This window comes from Rhinopithecus roxellana, chromosome 1, assembly GCF_007565055.1.
Source record: "Rhinopithecus roxellana isolate Shanxi Qingling chromosome 1, ASM756505v1, whole genome shotgun sequence".
Taxonomy (NCBI): domain Eukaryota; kingdom Metazoa; phylum Chordata; class Mammalia; order Primates; family Cercopithecidae; genus Rhinopithecus; species Rhinopithecus roxellana.
This window is the reverse complement of record NC_044549.1, coordinates 90,882,091-90,905,206: the sequence shown is the minus strand read 5'-3', so window position 1 is coordinate 90,905,206 and position 23,116 is coordinate 90,882,091. Positions and strand designations below refer to the sequence as shown.

At 47.0% G+C, this 23,116-nt stretch overlaps 1 protein-coding gene and 1 non-coding gene across 3 annotated transcripts in view; both read right to left on the bottom strand.

Moving 5' to 3' along the window:
* Positions 1-23,116, bottom strand: part of IRAK2 (interleukin 1 receptor associated kinase 2) — a 76,578-nt gene that overhangs the window by 12,414 nt on the left and 41,048 nt on the right. For both annotated transcript variants that reach the window (XM_010369381.2, XM_030927832.1), the window contains 6 exons: positions 19,745-19,939; positions 19,598-19,662; positions 15,790-15,904; positions 13,169-13,278; positions 9,874-10,069; positions 5,938-6,000 (listed from right to left, as the gene is read on the bottom strand). In XM_010369381.2, coding sequence (XP_010367683.2) covers positions 5,938-6,000; positions 9,874-10,069; positions 13,169-13,278; positions 15,790-15,904; positions 19,598-19,662; positions 19,745-19,939 — 744 coding nt within the window. The remainder of the gene's footprint in view (positions 1-5,937; positions 6,001-9,873; positions 10,070-13,168; positions 13,279-15,789; positions 15,905-19,597; positions 19,663-19,744; positions 19,940-23,116) is intronic.
* Positions 15,520-15,626, bottom strand: LOC115892102. Its single transcript, XR_004051991.1, has one exon. It is a non-coding gene; the product is annotated as a U6 spliceosomal RNA (small nuclear RNA).

Sequence of the window (23,116 nt, the reverse complement as noted above, 5' to 3'; positions counted from 1 at the left end):
ACGCGCCCCGAGTAGTGAAGAACTGGGAGGCTCACAGCGCCTCCACAAAGTTTTCTTGACGAAGGCAATGACCATGACTAAAAAAGTCACAAGTGCTAAGTGCGAAATACAGGAAATATGAGGAATAGAGAAACAAGGGAAGGAGACCACATGATGTAATCAGCAAAACCCAGAATGTGGGACAGTCTGTCTATATAGGGCAAATGACCTATTCTATGCAAAAATGCAATGACATCCAGAATGAAAAAGGGCATTGCGGGAGAGGTTTTGAGAGAATAAGAGTCTTAAAAAACATAACCGTGCCCAGGCATGGTGGTTCACGCCTATAATCTCAGCACTTTTGGGAGGCTAAGGTAGGTGAACGCTGGAGCCCAGGAGTTCAAAACCAGCCTGGGCAACAAAGTGACATGCCATCTCCATATAAAAATGAAAAAAAAGTAAAGAAACATAACCAAAGTAATATATGGACATTTTTGGGAGTCTAGTTTCAAACAAACCACCTTTAAAGAGCAACTTTTGGCTCAACACGGTGGCTCACGCCTATAAGCCCAAGACTTTGGGAGGCCAAGGCAGGAGGATCACTTGGGCTCAGGAGTTCGAGACCAGCCTGGGCAACGTGGCAAAACCCCATCTCTATTAAAAATACAAAAATTATCTGGGCCATGGTGGCACACACCTATGATCCCAGCTACATGGGAAGCTGAGCAGAAGAATTGCTGGAACCTGGGAGACAGAGGTTGCAGTAAGCCAAGAGCACACCACTGTACTCCAGCCTGGGCCACAGAGGGAGACTCCACTTCAAAAACAAAATTAAAATTAAACATAAGTGGTTAAAATTTGGAGGCAAAAGTTTACCTTTCCTTTCATTTCTACTCTCCAAAGGTAACCCCTGCTAATAGTTTGGATTATATTACTTTCTGCTATACAGCTGTAATTATTTTAGTTATATATTTACTTATATAATAATTATAACAGTAACCTAAGAGCTATTAAAATAATAGCAGGGCCGGGCGCGGTGGCTCAAGCCTGTAATCCCAGCACTTTGGGAGGCCGAGACGGGCGGATCACGAGGTCAGGAGATCGAGACCATCCTGGCTAATATGGTGAAACCCCGTCTCTACTAAAAATACAAAAAACTAGCCGGGCGAGGTGGCGGCGCCTGTAGTCCCAGCTACTCGGGAGGCTGAGGCAGGAGAATGGCGTGAACCCAGGAGGCGGAGCTTGCAGTGAGCTGAGATCCGGCCACTGCACTCCAGCCTGGGTGACAGAGCGAGACTCCGTCTCAATAAAAAAAAATAAAATAAAATAAAATAAAATAAAATAATAGCAATATCAGCATGGGCAACATAACAAGACCCCATCTCTACAAATAAAAAATTAAAAATCAGCTGGGCGTGAGGGCACATGCCTGTGGTCTCAGTTACTTGGGAGGCCGCCGAGGCAGATGGATCACTTGAGGTCAGGAGTTCAAGACCAGCCTGGTCAACATGGTGAAACCCTGTCTCTACTGAAAATACAAAAATTAGCTGGGCGTGTTGGTCCACACCTGTAATCCCAGCTACTCGGGAGGCTGTTGCAGGAGAATCAATTGAAGGCAGGAGGCAGAGGCTGCAGTGAGCCGAGACTGCACCACTGTACTCTGGCCTGGGTGACAGAGTGAGACTGTCTCAAAATGAAAATAAATAAAATAAAAATTAGCTAGGAGTGGTGGCACGTGCTTGTAGTCCCAATTACTTGGGAGGCTAAAGCAGGGGATCACTTGAGGCCATGGGTTCAAGGTTACAGTGAGCCATGATTGCACCACTACCCTCTAGCCTAGGTGGCAGAGATCCTATCTCAAATAATAATGATAATAATGAATAGTTAACATATATTGTTTATTATGTTCTAGTTACTGTTTTAGACATCTCACATATTATTTAACCTTCAATAACCCTGTCAGATGCCGGGCACAGTGGCTCATGCCTATAATCCCAGCTACTCGGGAGGCTAAGGTGAGAGGATCCCTTGAGCCCAGGAGTCCGAGGTGGCAGCGAGCTATGATCATGCCACCGCACTTCTCCAGCCTTCTTGACAAAGGAAGACCTCATCTCCAAAAATGATAACAAACAAACAAACATACCTTGTCAGGAGAGTACTACTATTATCCTCAATTTATAGAGAAGAAAATATGTGATACAATGTTTTCATTCATTCTTCCATCTATTTTTAGCAAAAATGTGATCATATTATATACTATTCTGAATTTGCTTTTTTCACTTGGAGATATGTCCCTGTCAGAACATACATGTCTTTTTCAATTTACTTTTTTATTTTTTTGAGACAGAGTCTTACTCTATTGCCCAGGCTGGAGTGCTGTGGCGCAGTCTTGACTCACTGCACTCCACCTCCCATGTTCAAGCGATTCTCCTGCTTCAGCCTCTTGAGTAGCTGGGACTACAGGCACTCGCCACCCACCCAGCTAATTTTGTATTTTTAATAGAGACGGGATTTCACCATGTTGCCCAGGCTGGTCTTGAACTCCTGAGCTCAAGTGATCCACCCACCTCAGCCTCCCAAAGTGCCGGGATTACAGCCGTGAGCCACCACGCCCGGCCTCTTTTTCATTTTTTAAAATAAGAATGTTTCTGTTGGCTTTATTCAGAATTGCCAAAACCTGGAAATAACCCAAATGTCCAGCAACTAGTAAATGGATAAACAGTCATCTATCCATACAATGGAATACTCTTCAGCAATGAAAAGGAATGAATTACTGGCACATTAACAACATGGATGAATCTAAGCACCATGCTACATGAAGGGGGACAGAAACAAATGGATGCATCCTCCGTGGGCCCATTGATATGACCCTCTAAAGAAGATAGACCTATGTGGACAGAAATTAGATGAGTAGTTGCCAGGTCTTGGAAGTGGCGGGAATTTTCTGGGGTGACAAAAATATTCCGTATCTTGATTGTGGTGGTGGTTACATGACTGTATACGTTTGTCAAAACTCATACAGTCTGGGCGCCATGGCTCACACCTGTAATCCTCATACTTTGGGAGGCCAAGATGGGAAGATCGCTTGAGCCCAGGCATTCGAGGCTGTAGTGAGCTACAATCATGCCACTGCACTCCAGCCTGAGTGACAGGGCAAGACCCCTCCCTATCTCTAAATCAAATTAATTAAAATTGGTCGGGCACAGTGGCTCACTCCTGTAATTCCAACACTTTGGGAGGCCAAGGTGGGCAGATCACCTGAGTTATGTCAGGAGTTTGAGAGCAGCCTGGCCAACATGGCAAAACCCCATCTCTACCAAAACAATACAAAAATTAGCCAGGTATGGTGACATGCACCAGTCGTCCCAGCTACTCAGGACCCGGTGGGGTGGAGGTTGCAGTGAGCCAAGATCACGCCACTGCACTCCAGCCTGGGCAACAGAGCGAGACTCTGTCTCGGAAAAAAAAAAAATGCCACTACAAATATCCTTGCTCATCTGTCTCTCCTCACATGTGTGCATGTTTCTCTAGGCACAAATGGAATTGCCGCGTCAGAGGGTACCCATATTTTCAATTTTGGTGGAAACCACCAAATGCCCTCAGAAAACACTGTAGCAACGAACACTTTCCCAAGCCTGGGGGAGGCCTGCTTCCTCCTACCCTGGGCCACAGGAAGTCAGCAAGCTTTCCTCCCTGACTCAAATCTTGATTAACCATAGGATTGTACCTACCACAACAGAACACAATAAGAGACCATACAAGAGTCTAGAGTAAGAAACTACATTTTAAAAAATGGTTATTTTCCACATTTTTAGAAATCATTAGCAAAAAAATAATTCTAGACAATTTCATGTCAGTGCCTCAAAAGCCTCTTTCTACTGTGATACTTGTCCTGGGAGCCCCAGAGGACTGCTGGGAAATGCATCTCAAGAAAATAGTCAGGAGATGAGAAACTGCCCCCAAACAGCCCCAAACCACATCTGAGCTGCCCAGACAGACCTCTCTGCAGCATATGGGATTGACTGGCCAAAAGGGGTGGAACTCACAGAGTTCAGCAAAGGAACATGTCGTGACTTTCTGCATGTAGTGGGGAGGCCTTCAGCCTCCCTACCCCAGAGCCCAGGGGATGCTTCTGGGGCCCAGACACCAGAAAAAAAAAAAATCTGTCTGTTCCAATGGCCTCAATATCTAGTAGGAAAAGGTGCCCCCTCTCAAACTGATGAGGAAGACTAGAGCTTGCATGAGATTTGAAACTCTGCACAAGCCATGGGTTCAATTAAACCACAGTTCCACCACTGGTCTCACTGAGGGGTGTGAGACAAGTCACTTCAGCTTGCCCTCAGTTTTCTCAGCTATAAATGGGAATGATAATACTGAATTCATATGGTTGGACTGTCACAAGAAACAAGCAGGAGGCAGATGTGGTTAAGAACTCAGGATCTCAGGGCAGGGAGACCTGACTCAGAATTCCAGCTCTGACACTTGGTAACTCCAACCGAGATCCTAGGCCAACCTCAGAGCCAGCTTTCCTCATCTGCAGATGAACATAATGACTCTATCATGGAAAAGTTGAGATGATTTAGGTAGATAATGTATGGAAAGTATTTAACACAAAGTCAGGCTAGGTTGTTATATTTTTACTCTCTTTTGAGACAGGGTCTCACTCTGTCACCCAGGCTGGAGTACAGTGGCACAATCTCGGCTCACTGCAACCTCCATCTCCTGGGTTCAAGCGATTCTCCTGACTCAGCCTCCTAAGTAGCTGGAATTACAGGTATGCGCCACTACGCTCAGCTAATTTTTGTATTTTTAGTAGAGATGGGGTTTTGCCATGTTGCCCAGGCTGGTCTCGAACTCCTGGCCTCAAGTGATCCACCTGCCTTGGCCTCCTCCAAAGTGCTGGGATTAGAGGTGTGAGCCACCACGCCTAGTCAGGTTGTTATATTTTTTTAAATGACTATGTATATCAGATCTTTGGCCTACAAAATGGAAATTGTTTTTATTAACGAAACTTATTTAAAAGGGCAGAAATTAACTTTTATCAATTTGAGGAAAATCCCTAACGAATTGCCTGATATGTAGAGAAGAAGTGTGCTTTCTGTAAACATTCCAAATTTTTTTTTTTTTTTTTTTTTTTTTTTGAGACGGAGTCTCGCTCTGTCACCCAGGCTGGAGTGCAGTGGCCGGATCTCGGCTCACTGCAAGCTCCGCCTCCCGGGTTCACGCCATTCTCCTGCCTCAGCCTCCCGAGTAGCTGGGACTACAGGCGCCCGCCACCTCACCCGGCTAATTTTTTGTATTTTTAGTAGAGACGGGGTTTCACCGTGTTAGCCAGGATGGTCTCGATCTCCTGACCTCGTGATCCGCCTGTCTCGGCCTCCCAAAGTGCTGGGATTACAGGCTTGAGCCACCGCGCCCGGCCTTCTTTTTTTTTTTTTTTTTTTTTTGAGATGGAATGTTGCTCTGTCACCCAGGCTGCAGTGCAGTGGCACAATCTCGGCTCACTGCAACCTCCGCCTCCCAGGTTCAAGTGATTCTCCTGCCTCAGCCTCCCAAGTAGCTGGGATTACAGGTGCATGCCACCATGCCTGGATAATGTTGGGGGTTTTTGGTAAGTTTTTTTTTTTTTTTTTTTTAATAGAGATGGGATTTCATCATGTTGGCCAGGCTGGTCTTGAACTCCTGATCTCAAGTGATCCACCCACATCAGCCTCCCAAAGGCTGGGATCACAGGCATGAGCCACCGTGCCAAGCCCCACATGCTATTATCATGAAAAAGCAATGGTTGGCTGGTAGGTGGGGATGGGAGGTTAAAGCTGCTTTGTGGAGATGCAAATGCAAGCTTGGACCGAGCCTCATTAGCATGTGTAAAATTAGCTAGAGTTGAGATTGTTGCCCTCTCTACAGAGCTGTGAGTCCCAAATATACCACCCAGCCAGATGTGACAAGTTCTCTTACCAGGTAAACCGGGCTTCGGTTGTTATCCATTGCAGGGATGCCCGTGAGGACCTCGGCCAACACCTAGAGAGAACAGAACGTTAAGTTAGCATGGTTCAGACACTTGTACAAAGAGCCAGGCAGTAGATTCTATCTTCTCAGTCGCAAAGTCTGAGCTTGAGGCACAGCTCTGCCATTGCCAGCAGACACACCTGCCCAAAATCTGGAACGTGGGAATATCACTAAACACCTCCTCCCCCAATTAAAGATGCCACCAAGCTGCCAGTGGAAGGTTGTAATTAATTAATAGCCAGGCAGAGAAGATGGTTTTCAAAAATTCATGTGTATGTGTGTTTATGTGTATTACCATAAGATATATAGATATAGATAAAGATAGATACACACATGTATATACACACTATTTTTTAAAGACTGTTTCATTTTTTTTTTTTTTTTTTTGAGGTGGAGTCTCGCTCTGTCTCCCAGGTTGGAGTGCAGTGACCGGATCTCGGCTCACTGCAAGCTCCGCCTCCCGGGTTCACGCCATTCTCCTGCCTCAGCGTCCCGAGTAGCTGGGACTACAGGCGCCCGCCACCTGGCCCGGCTAGTTTTTTGTATTTTTTAGTAGAGACGGGGTTTCACCGTGTTAGCCAGGATGGTCTCGATCTGCTGACCTCGTGATCCGCCTGTCTCGGCCTCCCAAAGTGCTGGGATTACAGGCTTGAGCTACCGCGCCTGGCCCAAGATTGTTTCATTTAAAAATCCTTCAGCTGGCCGGAGGCGGTGGCTCACGCCTGTAATCCCAGCACTTTGGGAGGCCGAGGCAGGTGGATCATGAGGTCCGTAAATTGAGACCATCTTGGCTAACATGGTAAAATCCTGTCTCTACTAAAAATACAAAAAATTAGCTGGGCATGATGGTGGACGCCTGTAGTCCCAGCTACTCGGGAGGCTGAGGCAGGAGAATAGTGTGCACCCGGGAGGCAGAGCTTGCAGCGAGCTGAGATCGCACCACTGCACTCCAGCCTGGGCAACAGTGAAAGACTCCATCTCAAAAAAAAGAAAGAAAAGAAAAGAAAAGAAAATCCTTCAGCTACGGCAAGCAGGCATTGCTGTGTGAATCTCAGGAAAGGAAGGAGTCTGCATGCAGGCAGGTATCTATTCCAGACAAATCTTGCAGCATCCATAGCATGTTTCACTCATAGGCCTTTCCTAACATTATTCATTAGTGCAGCCACTCGCAGAAGGAGCACAGCCCTGTATACATGTAAGTCACCACAAAATTGGCAAACCATGATATATGTCTTCATAAACAGGAAACCCGGTTTCTCAGTAGAGACAATGCCATGATGGTTAAGGGCTCTACAGTCAGGCCTGAGTTCAAATTCTGACTCTGTTCCTTACATGCTCAGGTGATCTTTAGGCAAGTAACTAAAACCTGAGCCTCAGTGTCCTCATCTGTTAAATGGGGACTAGCAGTTGTGAATATTAAAGGCGTGAATACCCCACACTTAGTGTGGAATCTCCCACAGCACCTCTCGAAGCAAGTCAGAATAGGGTCACATTTATAGCCAAGAATCCCTCCAAGCCTGGAGGAAAAAGGATAAAGGTTTGAAACCACCCAGGATTAAAACAGACTGGCAGTGACCAGAAGAGGGCAGCAGAGGGCATCACTGCTGCAAGTGGGACAGGAGCCAATTGAAAAGGGACTCCTGACAGGTCCCTGCCAGGAAGGGACGGAACAAGGGGAAATGAATAAACAAAGATTTCCTGTGCCCCTTTCACAGGGCAGGCTCTGAGCCAAGTCCTTTATAGAGGTCACTGAGCACTCACCAAAAAACATTGAGCAATGCACTTTGCTGCCCACAGGAGAAATCAAAGTTCAGAATCCTATCAGTCAACCAGAGGCAGGGCTGAGCAAAACGGTGGCAGGAGACAGGGGGCATTCAATGAATGGATGGATGGATGGATGGGTGGTAGATGAATGGATGGATGGGTGAATGTGTGGGTAGGTGGATAAATGGGCGGATGGATGGGTGGGTGGGTGGGTCGGTAGCAGGGAGGGTGGACAGGTGGGTAGGTGGATGGGTGAGTGGGTGGGAGGGTGGGTGCGTGGGTGGATGGGTGGGAGGGTGAATAGATGGATGAGGAAGTAACCTGTGACACTAACACACCGGTTAGAGGGTCAAGAGTAAACAGATATCAGAAGGAGGGTGTAAAGGTGGGAATAACAATAACCACAGTCATCATAATATTCTTGGTAGGTGCAGGGTGCAGGGTACCATGCTCACCTGCTTATATATATTATCCCATTCGTCTCCATGTATATCGTTAGCCCCATCTTACAGAAGGCATAACTGAGGCCCAGAGACAGAGGTGTTGGGTGTAGGTCACACAGCTGAAAGTAACTGAGCTGGGCCTAGGGGTTCCATCCCCCTGATTCTTTTCTTTTTTTTTTTTGATAGAGTCTTGCTCTTTTGCCCAGGCTGGAGTACAACAGTATGATCTCGGCTCACTGCAATCTCTGCCTCCCAGGTTCAAGCGATTCTCCTGACTCAGCCTCCCAAGTAGCTGTGATGAGAGGCACATGCCACTACACTCGTCTAATTTTTGTATTTTTAGTAGAGCCGGGGTTTCACCATGTTGGCCAGGTTGGTCTTGAACTCCTGACCTCAGGTGATCTGCCCACCTCGGCCTCCCAAAGTACTGAGATTTCAGGCATATGCCACCACTCCCTGCCCATCCACCTGGTTCTTAAACGAGCAGGAGCCTGGACTAGCCCTGCTGAGCTTCACTGAACAACTCGCAGTGGGGCTGAGGGAGGCAGAGGAACCTGCTGGGAGACACAGGAGTACAGAATCTGGGGTTCTTGCTGAGGGCAGGGGTGACTCAGGGCCACGGTTCTAGTGGCAGAGGTAGACAGACAGGAGACTGTGGTCAGAGAGAGGAAGTACAGAGTTCAAGGCTAGAGAAGAAGAGAGAGTGAGGCCCACAGGGCAGCTGTATGCACATGGCTGAAGCCAACCTGTCACTCTTCTCAGCAGCATTTCCCAGACTGGGTTCCATGGAACACTGATGAGGACAGATATTCTGAGAAAACAAGGTTCCACAGTCAAACAAGCTTGGAAAACACTGCATACCCCTCTCTGGTGAATTCACAAGTCCCAGATTAAAGGCTCATTACCATCCTACCAGCTTGAATTAATCTTGTGGTAAAGAAACCTGCTTGACTTTGCCTAATGCAATATTTCCAAGCCTGTCAAGGCATAAACCCTTTTAACCCATCAATCCTAGAGATCCGAAGGAATTGGAGTTCTATAGAAATATACTTTGTAGACTGCTACATGCAGACCAAGAGCTCCTGAGGGGACGGCCTGTGTTTTCGTTACACTCATATTCCTAGTGCCTGGCACAACACAATAGCAGACAAGGATGGTGGTGGTGGTAGGATGGGATGCTGGGTGGGTCAACGGTCACTGAATGGATGGGCAGCTAAAAAGTGGATGGATGATCAGACAGCGATGAACAAATAAGGACAAATAGACAGCTGGATGGACAGGTGGATGGCTGGACGGGAATTAGGGCAGTCAGGTGAGGATATCTGGAGCCTACTAGAACCTGGATACTCATGAGTGGTTTTCCTTCAAGGGCTGGCAAATTTCTTCTGTAACAGGCCACACAGTAAATATGTGAGCTTTTGTGGGGCATGTTCAGTCTCTATCACATATTCTTTGGTTTAAAAATATAATCCTTTATAAATGTAGAACTACTCTTAGCTCACAGATCACACAAAATAGGCCACAGGCCACAGTGGCCTGTGGGCCACGGTTTGACAGCCCCTGCTGAACTTTGATGGAACCCGTCTGTGTGCCTCTACCGTATCCTGTGATTACAAAGGAGCCATGGAAAGGACAAATCAGGGCGGGCCCCAGTCTAAGCAGAGAAGGACGCTCTTACTATTCCACAGCTGAAGATGTCCACTCGCTTCGTCAGCTGCCCCACCCGGATGAAATCCTCTGGCAGATACGCAACTGACGCCTGGAACAGGTGAGTCTTCATCACGGTGTATTTTGACCTTTTGTTGACAGGACACAGGTGAGCCATTGGGTGAGCAAGCTTGGGGGTGAGGTTTTGGTCCAGCAAGACATTAGAGCTGTGGAAACGAAAGGGGAGAGAACCTTCTCATTTTGAGCTGGATAACAATAGGTTGCCATGAAGACCCTTTGGGGAGACAATATAGTGGCAGAGCAACATCAGCTCCTGCAAGTTGAGGTCTCTAAAGACCCTCAGCATGGAGCTTCTGAGCCAGCCCTGACTGGGGAAGAGAGGACATCAGGAGCATACTCCCTCCAGCAAATGGAGATGGAGTTCAGAATTAGTCTTGCTGCCCCAGGAATGTGGGCAAAGAAGTGCAGCCTCCCTAATTCCCACAGATGCCAACCCTGATCAGCCTCAGCTTGCCAAGCCTATAGGCTGTGCAGACTCAGTCTCTTCCACAACTGTTCCAACCCCTAGCTCTGGCATGGCTGACTCAGGTCTAAGTGGCCAGCATCCTTTGTGACTAAACCTGCCCAGATCATGTTTAAAAAAAAAAAAAAAAAAAAAAAAAAAAAGCCGGGCGCGGTGGCTCAAGCCTGGAATCCCAGCACTTTGGGAGGCCGAGACGGGTGGATCACGAGGTCAGGAGATCGAGACCATCCTGGCCTACACGGTGAAACCCCGTCTCTACTAAAAAATACAAAAAACTAGCCGGGCGAGATGGCGGGCGCCTGTAGTCCCAGCTACTCGGGAGGCTGAGGCAGGAGAATGGCATGAACCCGGGAGGCGGAGCTTGCAGTGAGCCGAGATTGCGCCACTGCACTCCAGCCTGGGCGACAGAGCGAGACTCCGTCTCAAAAAAAAGAAAAAAAAAATCCCTCTTAGCCAGGCACAGTAGCTCACGCCTGTAATCCCAGCACTTTGGGAGGCAGAGATGGGCAGATCACCTGAGGTCAGGAGTTCAAGACCAGCCTGGCCAACATGCTGAAACTCCATCTCTACCAAAAATACAAAAATTAGCCAGGTGTGGTGGTGGGCGCCTGTAGTCCCAGCTACTCAGGAGGCTGAGGCAGGAGAATGGCTTGAACCCAGGAGGCAGAAGTGCACTCCAGCCTGGGCAACACAGTGACACACTGTCTCAAAAAAAAAAAAAAAAAAAAAAAAAAATCATTTGACCCAGTCTTCTAACCCACAGGAGCAAACACTGAGAACATACTCCAAAATGGGAAAAAGCTAAGCCACATGTGTACCGATATTTAGTGCAGGCCAGGTGCAGTGACTCATGCCTGTAATCCCAATACTTCGTGAGGCCGAAACAGGAGGATCGCCTGAGCCCAGGAGTTTGAGACCAGTGTGGGCAGCATGGCAAGACCTCATCTCTACTAAAACAAAGAAATTTAGTTGGGCACAGTGGTGCATGCCTGTAGTCCCAGCTACTTGGGAGGCTGAGATGGGAAGCTGTGGTGAGCAGAGATTGCACCACTGTACTCCAGCCTGGGCAAAAGAGCAAGACCCTGTCTCAAAAAAAAAATTTTTTTTGGCCAGGCGCAGTGACTCATGCCTGTAATCCCAGCACTTTGGGAGGCCAAGGCAGTATTTGTACTAAAAATACAAAAAATTAGCCGGGAGTGGTGGCAGGTGTCTGCCGTCCCAGCTACACGGGAGGCTGAGGCAGGAGAACGGCGTGAACCTGGGAGGCGGAGCTTGCAGTGAGCAGAAATTGCGCCACTGCACTCCAGCCTGGACAACAGAGCGAGACTCTGTCTCAAAAAAAAAAAAAAAAATTTTTTTGTATTTTTAGTAGAGACAGCATTTCACCATGTTAGCCAGGATTGTCTCGATCTCCTGACCTTGTGATCTGCCTGCCTCAGCCGCCCAAAGTGCTGGGATTACAGGCACGAGCCACTGCACCCGGCCAAAAAAATTTAAAAAAATGTTTTTATCATGTGTGCAAGGAGTGGTTAAGTAAATTATGGGCAAATTCCTTCAAGGGAAGATTAACAAGACACTAAAAAACATGATGGTATACAATGTAGCGAAATGTTTACTATATTTAAATGAAGGGGTAAAAAACAGGATGTGAATTGGTACCCAGGTGCAACCTACAGACTAAGGATTTGTGTGGGCAGGAACTGAAAAAAGAAACAAAACCTAGAGGCCAGCTGATGAGTCATGGGGTAGGTCAGTGGTGACCTCTCTCACCCTTTCATTTACTTGACTGCTATAACAATTACTGCTGCAATTAAATAAAAATTGGGGCAGAGGGCTAGGGGCGGTGGCTCACACCTCTAATCCCAGCACTTTGGGAGACCAAGGTGGGTAGATCACCTGAAGTCAGGAGTTTGAGACCAGCCTGGTCAATATAGTGAAAGCCTATCTACTAAAAATACAAAAATTAACTGGATGTGGTGGCAAGCACCTGTAATCCCAGCTACTCAGGAGGCTAAGGCAGGAGAATCACTTGAACCAGGGAGGTGGAGGTTGCAGTGAGCTGAGATCACACCACTGCACTCCAGACTGGGTGACAAGAGTGAAACTCTGTCTCAAAACACAAAAAAAAAATTGGGGGAGAGAAAAGCGGAAAGGACTTCCACAAGTCAAATGGAAAGAGAACTTTGGAGAAATACGAGTTCTGTGTCTCTGAAGCCAGTTCTGCCAGATTTTCTGGTATCTTCGGAATCCCTCCCTATCCTAACCGTGCCTAGATGGGGACCTCTCCCTCTTGTATGCATGGCACTGAGATGCAGGGGTGCAGGCCTAAGCTGCAGGAGCCTTCCAGACAAGATGCTAACACCAACAGCTACACAAGGAAGGAACAGGTCTCAGAGAAGACACTGAACGAGGAGCTCGAAATCCCAGGGGGTTGGCAGACATGGCCCAAAGTTCAAGGTTGGGGTCCAGGCCAGCTGCTGAGTGGACAGTGAGATGCAGCAAGGTGTGGAGGGCTTCTTGGGAAAACAGCAGCTCCAAAAGACAAATGTGACAGGTAGGGAATTCATGCTGAGAGCAATTAGACTCAGAGCACAGCCCGGAAACACTGATTTTTGAGGGCATAACAGAGAAAAAGACATCCAGGGGAGGGCAGAGGAGAGGAGGTGGGAAGAGAAAAACAAACAGGACAGGGGTGAGTGGCAGCAGAGAGGTGAGCCCGGAATAGGTGCCAGTTCTACCCTTGCAGCCCAGGCCCCAGCAAGGTCCAGCACACCTCTCTCACCTCTTGACATTGCTGTGGATGATCTCCAGACCATGCAGGTACTCGATGGCACAGAGCAGCCCTGAGCAGATGCTGACACGCTGGGGCCAGGGGAGGGGGTCGGAGCCACCCTAAGAGAAAGAAAAACAGGAGGACAAACAGTCACAATGTACCTTTTTAAAGTCTTGATGGTGGCCGGGCAGGTGGCTCATGCCTATAATCCCAGCACTTTGGGAGGCCGAGGCAGGCAGATCACGACGTCAGGAGATCGAGACCATCCTGGCTAACACAGTAAAACCCCGTCTCTACTAAAAATACAAAAAATTATCTGAGCATGGTGGCAGGTACCTGTAGTCCGAACTACTTGGGAGGCTGAGGCAGGAGAATGACGTGAATCCAGGAGGCAGAGCTTGCAGTGAGCTGAGATTGTGCCACTGTACTCCAGCCTGGCAACAAAGCGAGACTCTGTCTCAAAAAAAAAAAAAAAAAAAAAAGTCCTGATGGCAGGGTCCCCAGCTCCTGACCCTCCTCCTGCCCTTCATGTCCTCTGCCAGAGGGCTCAGCATGATACTGTGAGTTTTTTCATTGTTTTTGTTTGTTTGTTTGTTTGTTTGCTTCTTTTGAGACAGCGTCTTACTCTGTCACCCAGGCTGGAGTGCAGCATCATAGCTCACTGTAGCCTTAAAATCCCAGGTTCAAGTGACTCTCCCGCCTCAGACTGCCAAGTAGCTGGGATCACAGGCACGTGCCACTACTCCCAGCTAATTTTTGTATTTTTCGTGGATATAGGAAATGTGGCCATGTTGGCCACGCTAGTCTCGAACTCCTGGGCTCAAGCGATCCACCCACCTCGCTCTCCCAAAGTGCTGGTATTACAGGCATGAGCCATGTGCCTCACCCTATACTATGGGTTTTGACATCAGACAGATCTAGAGGTAACTCCCAGTTCAGACATGCACCAGCTATGTAATTTTGGAAAAAGACACTTAACGTCTCTGAGCTTCAGTTTCCTTGGGTATAAAATGGAAATGTTAATCACTATGTTTTAGGGTTGCTATAAGGATTCAAGGAAATATATGGTATGCCCCTAGCATAGCACCTGCCACACAGTAGGTGCTCAATCAGCGGTTATTTTCATCATGTCTATTATAGTGGCTGCTCTGGAATTTCTCTCTAAAAGAGGCTGGTTGGGAGAGGAGCTAGGGAGCTTGTGTTTGAGAGTCAAGCACCTGGGCCTTACGCTGATTTTATCTGTATTAGGGGAAACCTCACCAGGGCTGATGGGGACTGTGGGGTGGGCTGAAGCCTCTCATTTGCTCCCACTGTTGTTCTAAGACTGACTCTACCAGGCTAAACCATCACTTTTTTTTTTTTTTTTTTTTTTTTTTTTTTTTGAGACAGAGTCTCACTTTGTTACCCAGGCTGGAGTGCAGTGGCACAATCTCAGCTCACTGCAACCTCTGCCTCCCGGGTTCAAATGATTCTCCTGTCTCAGCCTCCTGAGTAGCTGGTACACAGGCACATACCACTATGCCTGACTAATTCTTATGTTTTTAGTAGAGACAGGGTTTCACCATATTGGTCAGGCTGGTCTCAAACTTCTGACCTCAAGTGATCCACCTGCCTCAGCTTCCCAAAGTGCTGGGATTATAAGAGTGAGCCACTGTACCCAGCCTCATCACCTATTTTTGAAGCCCTGGAGTAGGACCCACATCCACTAAGAACTGGCCTGGACAGCCCCTGCTAATTTCTTCTAAAAAACTCTGAAACCTAGAGCCAGATGAACCCAGTGTAAGCTCTGGCCTGACACTTGTCTCCTATGTTCCCTTGGGCAACTCACTTTGTCTCTATGTGTCAGAGATTCCTCTTTTGAAAAATGGGAGAAGAAAGTGCTTTGGTTGTGGCACGGCCTGGAGGAGATGACCTGTGCAAAACCCTTATCAAAGCAACCTGCACACAGTGAGTGCCCAGAAAAGCTAATGATCATTAGTATGCCATAAATAACTGCTTTGTCTGGTCTCTGCCATGGGAAGCAATAATTCTGTTATGGAATAACTCTTTCACCTAGTTCTCCTCCCTAGCAGTAGCCAGTGAACCAGCTTCTTGTGTATCTTTCCAGAGATATTCCATAAACACACAAGCAAATAGGTATATATTAGAAGAACATTTTGTAACAAAAATTCACCTCCACTTTTCCATACTCTTTACCTCTTAATTCTTTTTCTTGTCCTACTGCATTGGCTAACACCTCCAGAACCATGATGAACGAAGTTCGTTCTATGAGATACCTTTGTCATGCTCTTGATTTGAATGAAATGCCTCTCATCAAATTTTTGTATAGATTTTTCCTGAAGATTTTTAATCAGATCTTTTTGTGCTTTTCTTTTTCCTTTTCATATTTTATCATCCTCATTCAGGAGCCATGCTGATCTTCTCTGTATTGTTCCAATTTTGGTACACATGCTGCCAAAGTGAGCGCTTAACCAGATTTTATGTACCCTGGCCCCACTTCTCTCCTTGAAGTCTCCCTGGTCTCACCTAGATGGCCCCTCTCCCCTCTGAACTTCTGTAAGTCCTTAACCCTTGACCCCACGGCTGGGTGCAGCCTGGTCCCATTCTCTGACCATGACCCAGTCCCTTACCTGACCCTGCAGTCTGTCCTGTAGGGAACCATTTGCCATGTAGGGGTAGATGAAGCTGTGAAACTGTCTTGCAGCACAGAAGCCCAGCACAGGTAAGACATTGGGGTGGCAGCATCTGGAATCGGGCATCAGTGCAGGGGTGAGGAGTCAGACGGAAAGAATGATCTACTTCCTCATGTCCCACCCCTCTTCTGCCTTCTCCTCCTCCAACCAGTAACCTCCCAGGTACCACATGCTCTGACCCCTAAGGGCCTGGCCCCAGAGTGGAAAGATGAAAACTGCCTGCCTTCAAGGAGTGTGGCGGTCCTCACCCTGCTTTACTGCTCTGCAGCACATGACACCTCAACTGCCCCATCTCCAGAAACAGAGACTGAGAGGTTAAGGGACTTGCCCAAGGTCAGAAACTAGCAAGCAGTAAAGCCAGGACCAGATCCCACATCTGCCTGACTCTGGGACTGGGTTCTTTCCTGAAATCCTCTTCTGCTGGTTCTCAGTCACCATTCCCTCCTGACTCTCCTCCTACGTCTCTCACCACTCTTTCTTGGCCCTTTTCACTAAGACCCCCCTCCTTTGCCTTCCTCTTTCTGCCAGCTGGACTCCTTATCTTGTTTAGCATGTTGTTCCTCCAAGAACCTCCCATTGCTATAGGGAACATTCCCAAATCTCTTATCGCCAGCCCCATCCTAAGTTCCAGACCTGAATGTCAGCTTGCATCCTGATGCTCAGGTCAACATCATCCTAGCCTCAACAAGTCCCATACCTGCTTCTTCACCCATCCCAGAAAGGCACATCACCACCCACCCAGTTTCCTAGAAACCTTCTTATCTCCCATATCAGTCACCATTCACTGCCACAAATAACTTTTAAAATGTCCCTTCATTCCCCTCTCCTCTGCCTTGGGTCACTTGGATTGGGTCAGGCTCTGATTCAGACTATTGTAAATGGCCTCCTGCCATATCTCTCCGCCCTTCTCTGCTTCCCGCAAGCCAACCTATTACTCGCTTTTGCATACTCATTAGAGTTATTTACATGTCTCCCCACTGGACCATAAACTTCCCCAAGGCAGGGGCTCTGTATGCTTCTGGCCTACACTCCCTAGAGCCTAGAAAAGGGCTTGACTACTCACATTTTCTGAATTGATGAATAAAGGAGTGACTGCCGACTCCGTGAAAACACTAAGCCAAATTGGAAAGGGAATCATACTTCTAGTTTTTATTAGATGTGTGTGTGTGTATCTATGTGTGTGTATGTATGTACACATGTGAGTATTCATATACATGTATGTATAGAGAAAGCATTAAAGAAAACATATCGAAATATGGGCCCGGCACAATGGCTCACATCTAAAATCCCAACACTTCAGAGGCCAAAGTAGGAGGATAACTTGAGCCAGGGAGTTCAAAACCAGCCTGGGCAACATAGCAAGATCCTGTCCCTACAAAAAAAGTTTTAACAATTAAAAAAGAAAATATATCAAAATATTAAAACAGTACTGCTTATTTATAGGTGCTGTGAAAAATAGTTTGTTTTCTTATTTATAATTTTCTTTATGTTTAAATTTTTACTGTTTAAATAATTAATTAATTTTTTTTTTTTTTTGAGACAGAGTCTCACTCTGTTGCCCAGGCTGGAGTGCAGTGGTGCGATCTGGGCTCACTGCAACCTCCACTTCCTGGGCTCAAGTGATTCTCATTCCTCAGCCTCCTGAGTAGCTGGGACTACAGGTGCGTGCCTACACGCCAGGCTGACATTTGTATGATAGACATGAGGTTTTGCCATGTTGGCCAGGCTGGTCTCAAACTGACCTCAACTGATCTGCCCACCTTGGCCTCCCAAAGTGCTGGCATTACAGGTGTGAGCCACCATGCCCGGCCTTTATTTATTTTTGAGACAGAGACTCACTTTGTTGCTCAGGCTGGAATGTAGTGTCGTAATCTCGGCTCACTGCGAACTCTGCCTCCTGGGCTCAAATGATCCTCCCACCTCAGCCTCCCGAGTAGTTGGGACTGCAGGCATGCACCACCACACCCAGCTAATTTTTGTATTTTTTGTAGAGATGGGGTTTTGCCATGTTGCCCAGGCTGATCTCGAACTCCTGGGCTTAAGTGACCCACTCACCTCAGCCTCCCAAAGTGCTGGGATTATAGGTGTGAGCCACCATGCCCAGTCAAAAAAATGTTTTTATATATATATTTTTTTCAGTTGAGACAGGATATCGTTATGTTGCCCAAGCTGGTCTCAAACTCCTTGGCTCAAGCAATCCTCTTGCCTCGGCATCAAAGTTCTGGGATTACAGGTATGAACCACCATACCTGGTCAATTTTCTTTATTATTTTTTAAATTTTTATTTATTTATTTATTTATTTATTTATTTTATATTTATTTTTTATTTTTTTATTTTTTTGAGATGGAGTTTCCCTCTTGTTGCCCAGGCTGGAGTGCAATGGTGCGATCTCGGCTCACCACAACCTCCGCCTCCCAGGTTCAAGCGATTCTCCTGCCTCGGCCTCCCTAGTAGCTGGGATTACAGATGCCCGCCACCATGCCCAGGTAATTTTGTACTTTTAGTAGAGACGGGGTTTCTCCATGTTGGTCAGGCTGGTCTCAAACTCCCGACCTCAGGTGGGAGGTTCAGCCTCAGCCTCCCAAAGTGCTGTGATTATAGGCATGAGCCACTGCGCCCAGCTAATTTTCTTTATTTTTTAACACTGGTTCCAGAATGAACAGATACTCAATTTTCTTTATTTCTTAAAATGCCCTACAATATAAGGCACAAGTGTTTCAGATGAAAAATAATTTTTTTTTAAAAAAGCACACACATGGCCGGGCACAGAGGCTCACACCTATAATCCCAGCATTTTGGGAGGTCGAGGCAGGGGGATCACTTGAGCCCACCAGCCTGGTCAACATAGCAAGACCCCATCTCTAAAAAAAAAAAAAAAAAAAAGAAGAAGAAGCAAAAAATGAACTGGGTGCACACCTATAGTCCCAGCTTCTCAGAGGCTGAGGTGGGAGGATCGCAAGCCCAGGAGTTCAAAGCTGCAGTGATCTACTATCATTCCAAGGCCATTCTAGCCTAGGCAATAGAGCAAGACCGTATCTCTTAAAAAAGAAAAAAAAAGCCAGGCACGGTGGCTCACACCTGTAATCCAGAGTGGAGACCAGAGTGGAAAGATCACTTGAGGTCAGGAGTTTGAGACCATCCTGGCCAACATGGCAAAACCCTGTCTCTACTAAAAATACAAAAATTAGCCACGTGTGGTGGTGCATGCCTATAATCCCAGCTACTTGAGAGGTTAAGGCTCGAGAGTCACCTGCACCTGGTAGGCAGAGGTTGCAGTGAGCTGAGATCACGCCACTGCACTCCAGCCTGGGAGACAGAGCAAGACTCTGTCTCAAAAAAAAAAAAAAAAAAAAAAAAAAAAAAAAAAAAAAAAAAACAAAGAAAGAAAAAAAAAGGAGAGAAGCAGATTTATTCCCATGTGGAAGGAAGGAGTTGGAGTAAGCCAAGGTTCCTTTATAATTCTAATCTAGACATGGAATTGCTACACAGGAGAAGAATGGACTCTGGAGCCAAACCAGGTAGATCCAAATCCTGGCTCTGCCGCTCATTAGCTATGTGACCTTGGATGAGACATTTAACCCCTCTGTGCCTCAATTTACCCATCTGTAAAATAATGTGATAATAGCAGCTACATTTATAGGGTTCTTGTAAGGACTAAATGACATGCCTGGCACACAGGAAGCACTATATAAAGGTTAGCTATCATCATTACTAAACACAGAATTTTCCAAAGGGGAGGCTTACCTAAGACAAATCTGCAGCTCTGCCTGGAAGAATCTTTCAATTGACCCTGGACTTGAACAGGCTGTCTGTGGAGAAAGAAATCAGACCATGAAGATCCCGCCCCACCCCTGCAGCCTCCACCCCAACTAGAAACCAAGAAGCGCTCACCTCTCTGAGCTTCTTGAAGACGAATGGCGTCCCATGCCTGTGCCCTCTGTAGACGTCAGCAAAGGTCCCCTGGCTGATTTTGTGGTTTTGATTGAAGTAATCAGTTGCCTGGACCACGTCTGCCTCACTCCAGAAAAGGCTGTCTCCAGCCAAGCTCAAAAGTTTTTCCTGCTTAGGAATGGAGGTGCTGAAGTCCTGGACACCCAGAGAGAAGAGATGGAGATTACTATGGAATCTTGTTTTCTCTGCTACCTCAAGGGACCTTGGAACAACAGAGCTGAAGGGGTGAGGGGATCACCTTATCCAAAGGAAACTGTAAAAAGGACATGGAGAGACCCAAGGTCAAATCCCAGCTCCATCTGTATCTTGCTCTGTGACCTTGGGTGAGCTACTTAACCTCTCTGAGCCTCAATTTTTTCCATCAGCAAAACTGAAGGTAACAATAGTACCCTGAAGAGTAATTTTGAAGACTAAGATGTGAGTATTCCTGGCACATGGTTGATGTTTCCTTTATTTCAGTTTACAAAAGTGAGCACTGAGGAACTAAAACAGCTGAAGTGAGGTCACACAGCTGGTCAGTGGCTGAGCTCAGCACCCTTGGTCCAATACACAGCATGGATAATGGGGTTCCAGACTCCTGGGAAGTAAGATACAGGTTCATATAACCAAACCAGGGGTGTCCAATTTTTGGTTGCCTAGACCATGCTGGAAGAAGAATTGTCTTGGGCCACACATAAAATACACTAATACTAATGATAGCTGATGAGCTTTTTTTTTTTTTTTTTTTTTGAGACGGAGTCTTGCTCTCTCACCCAGGCTGGAGTGCAGTGGCCGGATCTCAGGTCACTGCAACCTCCGCCTCCTGGGTTCACGCCATTCTCCCGCCTCAGCCTCCTGAGTAGCTGGGACCACAGGCGCCCGCCACCTCGCCCGGCTAATTTTTTTTGTATTTTTAGTAGAGACGGGGTTTCGCCGTGTTAGCCAGGATGGTCTCGATCTCCTGACCTCGTGATCCGGCCATCTTGGCCTCCCAAAGTGCTGGGATTATAGGCTTGAGCCACCGCGCCTGGCCAGCTGATGAGCTTTAAAAAAAAAATTGCAAAAAAACTCATAATGTTTTAAGAAACTTTATGAATTTGTGTTGGGCCACATTCAAAGCCATCCTGGGCTGCACACAACCCATGGGCAAGCAAGACAAACCTGCTCTAAACAGAATTCCAGAGACTGCATGTGTACATAAGCCTATAAAGAGAAGTTCTGCTTCCCTTTTTAATAACTTCTCTCTTTAAAACAGATGTACGGAAATTTAAAAAAATTTTTTTTTTTTTTTGAGACAGAGTCTTGCACTGTCGCTCAGGCTGGAGGCAGTGGTGCAATCTCGGCTCACTGCAAGCTCCGCCTCCGGGGTTCAAGCCATTCTCCTGCCTCAGCCTCCTGAGTAGCTGGGACTACAGGTGCCCGCCACCACGTCCGACTAATTTTTTCTATTTTTTTTAGTAGAGATGGGGTTTCACCATGTTAGCCAGGATGTTCTCCATCTCCTGACCTCGTGATCCACCCGACTCCACCTCCCAAAGTGCTGGGATTACAGGCACGAGCCACCATGCCCGGCCTAAATTTAAATTTTTTAAAGTTGCATATGCTCTTAACAGTTTTTGAAAATTAGTATCCATAACCCCATTATCCATTTAACTGCTATTAAAGTTGGTATATTTCCGGCCTATTAGATACATTAGGATTTATTTAACAAAACTGGTATGCCACACACATAGTTTTGATTTGTTTTTGAGACAGGGTCTCACTTTGACACCAAGGCTGGAGTGCAGTGGCATGATGTCAGCTCACCACAGCCTCAACCTCCCAGGCTCAAGGAATCCTTTCATCTCAGTGTCCCCAAGTAGCTGGGACTATAGGTGTGTGCCACCATGCCTAATTTTTTAGCTTTTTGTAGAGTCCGGGCACAGTGGTTCACTCTTGTAATCTCGCCATTGTGGGAGGCAAAGGCAGGCGGATCATCTGAGGCCAGGAGTTCAAGACCAGCCTGGGCAACATGGTGAAACCCTGTTCTCTATTAAAAATACAAAAATTAGCCAGGCATGGTGGCACACACCTATAATCCCAGATACTCGGGAGGCTGAAGCAGGAGAATCGCTTAAACTGGGGAACCAGAGGTTTCAGTGAGCTGAGACAGCCTGGGCAACAGAGGGAGACTCTGTCTCAAAAAAACTTTTTGGCCGGGCACGGTGGCTCATGCCTGTAATCCCAGCCCTTTGGGATGCTGAGGTGGGCGAATCACATGAGGCCAGGAGTTCGAGACTAGCCTGGCCAACATGGCAAAACCCTGTCTCCACTAAAATTACAAAAAAATTAGCCAAACGTGCTGGCATGTGCACGTAATCCCAGCTACTCGGGAGGATGAGGCAGGAGAATAGCTTGAACCTGGGAGGCAGAGGTTGCAGTGACTAAGATCGTGCCACTGCACTCCAGCTTGGGTGACAAAGCAAGACTCCTCAAAAAAAAAAAAAAAACTTTTTTGTAGAGACAGGATCTCACACTGTTGCCCAGGTTGGTCTCAAACTCCTGGGCTCAAGTGATCCTCCCATCCCAACCTCCCAAACCTCCCAAAGTGTTGGGATTATCCTTCATAGAAGACTGATCTATTTATTAATTTAGAGATGGGGCCTCCCTATGTTGCCTAGGCTGGTCTCCAACTCCTTGGCTCAAGCGATCCTCAGCCTCCCGAGTAGCCAGGACTACAGGCATGTGACGCCACACCTGGGACATGGAAGAGCTTCATTAACCACACTCATGCAAAGCTGGCTTCTCCCCCAGGCACTGGATGCAAAGGGTCTCAGACTCACAATACTTTTAGGGGTCATCAAAACATTTTAATTTATTTTAAAATCAGAAGAAAATAAATGAACTTTTAGAGTCAAAGAAATGTCCTCATTTTTAATCCAGCTTGGATTTTATTTATCTTCATGCCAATATGGTCATTTTTTTTTTTTTTCTTTTGAGACAGGGTCTCACTCTGTCACCCAGGGTGGAGTGTGGTGGGAGGATCATGGCTCACTGCAACTTCTGCCTCCTGGGGTGAAGCCATCCTCCCGCCTCAGCCTCCCAAGTAGCTGGGACCACAGGTCAAAAATAAAATAAAATAATAGCTAGGTGTGGTGGCTCACATCTGTAATCCAAGCACTTTGGGAGGCTGAGGCGGGTGGATCACCTGAGGTCAGGAGTTCGAGACCAGCCTGGCCAACATGGTGAGACCCCTTCTCTACTAAAAATACAATATTTTAGTAGAGAAATCTACTAAAATTAGCTGAGCGTGGTGACATGCACCTGTAATCCCAGCTACTTGGGAGGCTGAGG